This window comes from Heterodontus francisci, chromosome 6 (assembly GCF_036365525.1).
Source record: "Heterodontus francisci isolate sHetFra1 chromosome 6, sHetFra1.hap1, whole genome shotgun sequence".
In the NCBI taxonomy this organism is placed as follows: Eukaryota; Metazoa; Chordata; class Chondrichthyes; order Heterodontiformes; family Heterodontidae; genus Heterodontus; species Heterodontus francisci.
In genome coordinates, this window is record NC_090376.1 from 118,937,015 (window position 1) to 118,946,122 (window position 9,108).

Here is a 9,108-nt window from a genome sequence, read left to right on the forward strand (position 1 = left end):
CTTAAAAACTAAGGACCTCAAAAGTGAACAGACTCCGTTCCAATCAAATTCTGGCAGCGATAACGTGTGAGAAAATAATTTACACTGTTGTTATTTTAACTAAATTTTAGATTTTGAATTCTTCCAGTACTGGATGAGCAGAAATTTCCTCCAACTCTCCGTTGGGAAGTCTGAAGCTATTGTCTTCGGTCCCCACCACAAACTCTGTTCCCTCACCACTGACTCCATCCCTCTCTCAACTTGCAAATGTCTAAGACTGACCTAGACTGTTTGCAAACTCACTGCCCCATTTCACCCTAAGATGAGCTTCTGATTCCAAATTGCTCCATTACTAAGACCGCTTATTTCCACCTCAGTGGCATCACCCGACTCCTCCCCATCTCAGCTCATCTGCTGCTGAAGCCCTCATTCATGCCTTTGTTACCTCTAGACTTGACTATTCCAATGCACTCCAGGCTGCTCTCCCACATTCTACCCTCTGCAAACTTGAGCTCATTCTAACTCTCCACTAAGTCTCACTCACCCTTCCTGCCTGTGTTTGCTGACTTACATTGGATCCAGGTGAAGCAACATCTCAATTTTATGTTTCTCACCCTAGTGTTGAAATCCCTCCATGACCTCCCCCTCCCTATTCCTGTGACCTCCCCCCTCCCTATTCCTGTGACCTCCTCCCTCCCTATTCCTGTGACCTCCCCCCTCCCTATTCCTGTGACCTCCGCCCTCCCTATTCCTGTGACCTCCTCCAGCCCTATTCCTGTGACCTCCTCCCTCCCTATTCCTGTGACCTCCTCCCTCCCTATTCCTGTGACCTCCCCCCTCCCTATTTCTGTGACCTCCTCCAGCCCTATTCCTGTGACCTCCTCCCTCCCTATTCCTGTGACCTCCCCCCTTCCTATTCCTGTGACCTCCCCCCTCCCTATTCCTGTGACCTCCTCCAGCCCTACAACCCTCTGCACTCTTCCAATTCTGGCCTCTTAAGCATCTCTGATTTCCATCGCTCCACCATTGGCGGCCGTGCCTTCAGCTGCCTGGGCCCTAAGCTCTGGAATTCCCTTGCTAAATCTCTACCTCTCTACATCCCTCTCCTCGTTTAAGACACTCTTTAAAACTACTGCTTTATTTTGGTCACATGACCTAACATGGCCTTTCGTGGCTCAGTGTTAAATTTTATGTGACACCCATCCTGCGAAGTGCCCTGGGATGTTTTATAATGTTAAAGGTGCTATATAAATGCAAGCTGTTGTTGTTGTGATTGTTCTAACACACACTGCGATGTTTAATTGCCTCATTTCTGTCCCTGTCTTTAAGGTCCAAGGGGATATCCAGGACCTGCAGGCCCAGAAGGGACCCCTGGTCCTCGAGGATACCCTGGTCCTGCTTCAATAGCACATGGCTTCCTCGTGACCCGACACAGCCAAACAACAGAGGTTCCGACCTGTCCTCATGGGACTTCGAAAATCTATGATGGGTTCTCACTGCTTTATGTCCAGGGCAACGAGAGAGCTCATGGCCAAGACTTGGGTGAGTGATTGAAAGGCCCGGTAATACTTTCCACCTCAGGTATATTTCCTGAACTGCAGTCCCAGGCACAGAGGCCAGGCTTTCCTCAGAGCTCCTCCTGTTATAACTTCACCGGAAATATGGTGCAAATCTTGTTGTGTGGAAATAGGGGCCCCGGCAATGGATCCTGTTTGGATCAGGGAGTAATCCTGGTGCAGCACACGCCTCATCAGGAGGCTCAACAGGAGGAACGTGGCAAACTTGCTCCTCGGCCTGATCGGTTTACTGCCAGCAAGCTGAAAGCAATGACCACTGTTCAAGGTGCAAGTGACCATTGCTGAAGATCAGTCAGCTCTGACACTGACCCAAGAGGGGAGAGTTTGAGACATTCGGGAGGGAGGGGCGAGCAGCAATTGGCAGTGGGAATTCAATATGGAGCCAGGAGGAGCAGGAATTAAAAACTTGCTTTTCTGCTGGCTGTTTCCAGCAGCCCTTTAAGAACTGCTGACTTGGCCGGCAAGCACTTGAGAAAGCTGATCTCAGAACACGTGATCATTCGCTAATGAATTTTGTAAAGGGGGCTTCAAATTGGTGTTAAAATCCCGATTTGCATAAGCAAGGGGTCTAAACCCAGGTTCAGCAGGGGCCCAGGACGTTCTGTACAGGAGTCTTTACCAACATTGCAGGTACTGCACTTCCATAGTGGGACGGCTGCCACAATTAGACCCTTTGGCACCCGTTTCATTGCCTGTAAAATGGGTGCAGCCGAATTTCCTGCCCAGGGTTTCCCCACCACTTTGTGTGGCAGAGTGGGAGAATCACTAAAGAAACATGGGGGCTGGAACACAGACGAGGAATTGGGCTTCGGGACCAGTGGCCATACACATTTCCTGCAGGGTCAGTTTACCTCTGCACACAAAACCCTGTGGCTGGAGTGGGAACTGGTAAACATCTATAGTGTAATATTTATTGCTGGTGCCCAGTCAGCCCTTCCACCCTGGACAATGCTCCGTTATTTTGATCACTGCTGAACACTCAGAGACAAGTCAGCTCGTGACCTGTGCTGCAATTCAGCTAACCTTGTCTTTTCATCATGCAGGCACAGCAGGGAGTTGCTTACGAAGATTCAGCACTATGCCCTTTCTCTTCTGTAACATCAACAATGTCTGCAACTTTGCGTCAAGAAACGACTATTCCTATTGGCTGGCCACACCCGAACCAATGCCGATGAGTATGGCTCCAGTAATTGGTCAAACTATCAAACCATTTATCAGCCGGTGAGACTGCAGATATTGTGGCACTGTGTAACTCTTTAGATGTTGAGAAAGACAGAATATCACAGTAATAAGAGGCTATAAACACAGATTTACTGAATCTGAAGGAGGCCATTCAGCCCATCGTGTCTGTGCTGGCTCTTTGAAAGAGCTATCCAATCAGTCCCCCGCACTTTCCCCATCGCCCCGCTTTCTGTTCAAGTATTTATCCAATTCCCCTTTGAAAGTTACTATTGAATCTGCTTCCACCGCCCTTTCAGGCAGCGCGTTCCAGATCACAACAACTCACTGTGTCAAAAACATTCTCCTCATCTCTCCCTCTGATACTTTTGCCAATCACCTTAAATCTGTGTCATCTGCTTATTTCATTATTACAAGTAGAATAAGGGGTTTAGTTAGCAGAAACATCTTCACACAGCTAGTTATTAAAAGTTGCAATGTTTTACTACAGTAGCTATTCACAAGGATGATACCAGAACTGAGAGGTTATAACCGTCAGGAAAGACTGAACAGACTGGGGCTCTTTATTCCAGAAAAGAGAAGACTGAGGGGTGACCTGATAGAGGTCTTTAATATTATGAAAGGGTTTGATAGGGTAGACGTAGAGAAAGTGCTTTCACTCGTGGAAGAGACCAGAGCTAGGGGGCCGTCAATATAAGGCAGTCACTAATAAATCCATTAGGCAATTCAGGAGAAACCTCTTTACCCAGAGAGTGCTGAGAATGTGGAACTCACTACCACATGGAGTGGTTGAGGTGAATAGTATCAATGCATTTAAGAGGAAGCTGGATAAACACATGAGGGAGAACGGAATAGAAGGATATGCTGATAGGATGAGAGGAAAAGGGGGAGTGGGAGGAGGCTCGTGTGAAGCAGAAACACCAGCAGAGGCCAGTTGGGCCGAATGGCCTGATTCAGTGCTGCAAATTTTAAATAATTCTACTGAGACGACAAGATGATTATACGAGTGTATACAGGAGTTTTGCAGCTTATATGCATCCGGTGTGAAACTGCTGATCTCTCAGGGATAGCTGACCACGCAGTCTGTGAATTCCTGCAACCTGGTCTCCGCTGCAAAGTTAGGATTGTGGAATCTACCCCACAACCATTGTAAGCTCGGGCACCGGCTGCTCTCCATTTTGAGTTCCTTTACATCAGTGAATGGAAATTTACAGAGCGAGCGAGCCTGAATCTCAGAAGTATGTTCCTGGTCAGACCTGACTCCTTTCCAGTACAGTAAGCTTGTAAAATCAGCTGTAGCGGTGAAAGTGTTGTTGAAGTGAGCAGTGGGCATGAGAAAGGAAAGTCTAAAGGACATGCAAAATGCACCCTCACAATTCCTGACCTTCATCGGGAGCTTATAGTCTCTCAGCGCTTGCTGCAGTCTGCGGAAAGTTCACTTTCATTCTCTTTCACATATTCATTATCCACCCCTGGTGGCCCTCAGAAGGACAACTAATGAAATTATGCTAACTATCGGAAGGCGTTTTGCAGGAGTTATGTGTGAGCGAGGCCAGGTAGTGATGACAGGTTAGTGAGCCACTAATTCTAAGGCAATCGGATTTATTTGTTTCCAGGTACTAATTCTGAGATTACCAGATTTATTGACTTCTGTCTGTTGGCCCAGTGATAACACAGTGTTGGAGCTGGAATAATATAAGAACCTGTTGACTGCTTTACAGATGCTCTGTTTGTGAAGCTCCAGCCATGGTGATTGCTGTTCATAGCCAAACAATACAAATTCCGCTGTGCCCCAGTGGTTGGCATTCCCTCTGGATCGGCTATTCCTTCATGATGGTAAGCACCCAACAACCAAACAACACAATAGAGTTTCTGCTTTGGGTACAATGGGGAAATTGTGTACAAAACGCGCACACAATACACAAGGTGGTCTAGGCTTCAAGTTTCTGCTAAAAATCATTTGCATAAAAACAAACGTAAAATTTCCCATCCATCAGTGCAATTAGACAACAGAATTGAATAAAATCGCACTGTTTTTCTCCATTAAGCAATATTTCATGATATATTTAAGAACTGTAACCTGGTGCAGCTTTATTAATACAGATGAAAATGGGGTTATCACCAAAATGAAGCATTTTCAATCAGTGTCCAGTCCTCCACTTGTGAGAAACCTGACTTAAAATATCCAAAAATAATTTAAAATATTTTACTGAACCATTTTCTCATTTTGTCGGTGTGCACTAGTCAGGTTCTTAGTGAATTAAATACTCTTGATGTGAAGAAACTTTTGAAACTTGCTGACTGGTGCCTGTGCACCTGTAAGAGAATGAGTGTAATTTAATGAGCCTTCCCAAGACAGTGTAATCAGCGGATTCTTGCAAAGTCGCTCCTGGGACGCAGCCTATTTTGTGAACGGGGCCTAGTGTGGGAGAATTGAATCTTGAACCAGCGGAAAAGATCATGGAAAATAGGAATGTGAGTGGTCTTGGGCATAACTCACTTCCATTTAAAATTCCCTGATCATTTGAACTGGTTCAGACACTGGGGAGAACTCCCCTACTTCTCTTAAAATAGTGGCTGTGAAATCTGTTACATCCACCTGAGGGGGCAACTGGCCTCTTGGTTTAGCTTCATATCCTAAAAGCAGCCCCTCCAACAGTGCAGCACTCCCTCAGTACTGACCCTCCAATAGTGCAGCACTCCCTCAGTACTGACCCAGTACTGACCCTCCAATAGTGCAGCACTCCCTCATTACTTACCCTCTGACAGTGCAGCACTCCCTCGGTACTGACCCTCCAATAGTGCAGCACTCCCTCAGTACTGACCCAGTACTGACCCTCCAATAGTGCAGCACTCCCTCAGTACTTACCCTCTGACAGTGCAGCACTCCCTCGGTACTGACCCTCCAATAGTGCAGCACTCCCTCAGTACTTACCCTCTGACAGTGCAGCACTCCATCAGTACTGACCCTCTGACAGTGCAGCACTCCCTCAGTACTGACCCTCCGACAGTGCAGCACTCCCTCAGTACTGACCCTCCGACAGTGCAGCACTCCCTCAGTACTGACCCTCCGACAGTGCAGCACTCCCTCAGTACTGACCCTCCGACAGTGCAGCGCTCCCTCAGTACTGACCCTCCGACAGTGCAGCACTCCCTCAGTACTGACCCTCTGACAGTACAGTACTCCCTCAGTACTGACCCTCCGACAGCGCAGCACTCCCTCAGTACTGACCCTCCGACAGTGCAGCACTCCCTCAGTACTGACCCTCCGACAGTGCAGCACTCCCTCAGTACTGACCCTCTGACAGTACAGTACTCCCTCAGTACTGACCCTCCGACAGCGCAGCACTCCCTCAGTACTGACCCTCCGACAGTGCAGCACTCCCTCAGTACTGACCCTCCAACAGTGCAGCACTCCCTCAGTACTGACCCTCTGACAGTACAGTACTCCCTCAGTACTCTACTGGAAGTGTCGGCCTGGATTTTTGTGCACATTTCTCTGGAGTGGGACTTGGTCCCACAACCATGTGACAGAGAGATGCGATGTCCATTAGCCGGAGCAATCCCCAGTGTGAATGTCTGTGTGTTTGTGCTCATAATCCACATGGGCTGAGTTCTCAATGTGAATGGGCCAATGACTGTGGGCTGATTATTTCCTCCTGTAACACAGGGAGTTGAGGACTGTTTCCGAGGCAGTTCCTGTGCATCCACTGGTTTTAGGTGCAAAACAAAGCTTGGCAGCAAGTTGAACATGTAAATGATGTGAAGGGTAAGATAACAAAAGCAAAAATAAAAGAGGCAAAGCTGGGGAAAGCTTGTGGGTAATGAGCTGATTATTTGTGGTGGAGTGAGTTTGGTTTGATCAGCAGAAGCATTTCATCCAATCAATTCTCTCTACGTGCAGCACACCAGTTCTGGAGCTGAGGGGTCGGGACAGGCTTTATCATCGCCCGGGTCATGCCTGGAATCATTCCGGTCTGCCCCCTTCATCGAGTGTCATGGTCGAGGAACCTGCAATTATTATGCCAACTCTTACAGCTTCTGGCTTGCAACCGTCGAGACCACCGAGATGTTCAGGTTAGTGAGGACAACTCCTGGGCACTGCAATCTCTGTGTTTCACTGACTGTCAAGAAGAGATTGCTACTTATAGTGCTAACAGACATTGGAATGTGATGTGCTATTTCCTGTAGAAGAGACATATAGAGAAAGCATCTCACCCTGCACACTAACCTGTGGTATTATTATCATTTTAGCCAATTGCCTTTACCCACATAGAGACTCAGAAACTCTTCCGAGAATTGATCGTTTTGAGTTTTTGCTGCATCTCATAATATGCCAGCATGAGCATTTAAATCTCACACTGGAGGAAAGGTATATAATTGTCTCTGTCTGCCATTTCTACAGGGCCAAGGGCCATTTACAAGCTCAGGAACATCCCAAAGCACTTTACAGCCAATGAGGAATTTTTGAAGTGTAGTCACTGTTGTAATGTAGGAAATACTGCAGCCAATTTGTGCACAGCAAGATCCCACAAACAGCAATGTGATAAACAGCCTCCAACAGTGCAGCATGCCCTCAGTATGGCACTCAGGTCCCAGAGTGCAGCTTGAACCCACAACCTCCTGACTCAAAGGCTGCCTATGACTGAACCCTGGCTGTCACTTGGGGTTGTGCTTACCGGACAGACAGCAACTTCTGGGGTGAGCTTGTTCCTAAAGTTTCCATTCTCTTCCAGAAAACCAGAATCGGAGACGCTGAAGGCAGGTGAGCTGCGAACTCGTATCAGTCGCTGCCAAGTCTGCATGAAGAAGACGTAATGTATTCTGACACTCCCAAGCTTGTCAGCTGTCTGGCAATCCTCTAATAAACTATGGTGCTATTTCTATAATAAAGCAATATGACAATATCGTGTGTACCTCACTCATCTATTGTGACAAAAGAAAAAAATGCATAGCAATAGGAATGGAGATACAAAAGAAAATGCTTTTACTGCAATAATCTGGTGCCAACTGCTCTAAGAAAAACAATATAAGCTTCTTATTATTAGCATACTAAATGGCACTTTGTTTATTAAAGCAATGCACTGAATATTAACAGAAATAAAAATACTTACAGTACAATGAAAAGATGGGAGAGAGTTAAGAGGCTGTAAACAACATCAAGGAGTTTGCAAATGATGGGAGAAACTCACAGCATGGCTAAAGGTTGGGTTATTGAGTAAACTTTGTGTGGTGGCTCTCCTGGCTGGACCCTGACCCCTTCGAAGCGCAGATTGTGGAGAGATTAGAAAACGTAATCTGCATCTAGTAATTGAAATTAGTGATCAGACAATCAGAGTTGGGGGAGCAGGTAGGGGATGGGGATTGCAGGGGGGATGGAGTTTGCAGGGGGGATGGGGTTTGAAGGGGGGGATGGGGATTGCAGGGGGGATGGGGTTTGAAGGGGGGATGGGGATTGCAGGGGGGATGGGGATTGCAGGGGGGATGGGGTTTGAAGGGGGGATGGGGATTGCAGGGGGGATGGGGATTGCAGGGGGGATGGGGTTTGAAGGGGTGATGGGGATTGCAGGGGGGATGGGGTTTGAATGGGGGATGGTGATTGCAGGGGGGATGGGGTTTGAAGGGGGGATGGGATTGCAGGGGGGATGGGGTTTGAAGGGGGGATGGGGATTGCAGGGGGGATGGGGATTGCAGGGGGGATGGGGTTTGAAGGTGGGATGGTGTTTGAAGGGGGGATGGGGTTTGAAGGGGGGATGGGGTTTGAAGGGGGAATGGGGATTGCAGGGGGAATGGGGTTTGAAGGGGTGATGGGGATTGCAGGGGGGATGGGGATTGAAGGGGGATGGGGATTGCAGGGGGGATGGAGATTGCAGGGGGGATGGGGTTTGAAGGGGGGATGGGGATTGAAGGGGGGTGGGGTTTGAAGGGGTGATGGGGATTGCAGGGGGGATGGGGATTGATAGGGGATGGGGATTGAAGGGGGTGGGGTTTGAAGGGGTGATGGGGTTTGCAGGAGGGAAGGGGATTGTAGGGGGGATGGGGTTTGAAGGGGGGATGGGGATTGAAGGGGGGTGGGGTTTGAAGGGGGGATGGGGATTGAAGGGGGGATGGGGATTGAAGGGCGGATGGGGTTTGAAGGGGATATGGAGTTTGAAGGGGGGATGGGGTTTGAAGGGGAGGTGGGGATTGAAGGGGGGTGGGGTTTGAAGGGGGGATGGGGATTGAAGGGCGGATGGGGTTTGAAGGGGATATGGAGTTTGAAGGGGGGATGGGGATTGTAGGGGAGGTGGGGATTGAAGGGGGGTGGGGTTTGAAGGGGGGATGGGGATTGAAGGGCGGATGGGGTTTGAAGGGGATATGGAGTTTGAAGGGG

General features: G+C 48.4%; 1 protein-coding gene across 1 annotated transcript in view; it reads left to right on the forward strand.

The window, feature by feature from the left end:
- The window catches only part of LOC137371494 (collagen alpha-1(IV) chain-like), a 230,441-nt gene extending 222,799 nt beyond the window's left edge, over positions 1 to 7,642 (forward strand). Inside the window, exons 48-52 of the mRNA XM_068034182.1 lie at positions 1,309 to 1,521; positions 2,600 to 2,777; positions 4,457 to 4,571; positions 6,640 to 6,812; positions 7,472 to 7,642. Coding sequence (XP_067890283.1) covers positions 1,309 to 1,521; positions 2,600 to 2,777; positions 4,457 to 4,571; positions 6,640 to 6,812; positions 7,472 to 7,553 — 761 coding nt within the window. The 3' untranslated portion in view covers positions 7,554 to 7,642. The remainder of the gene's footprint in view (positions 1 to 1,308; positions 1,522 to 2,599; positions 2,778 to 4,456; positions 4,572 to 6,639; positions 6,813 to 7,471) is intronic.
- The last annotated feature ends 1,466 nt before the right edge of the window (positions 7,643 to 9,108 follow it).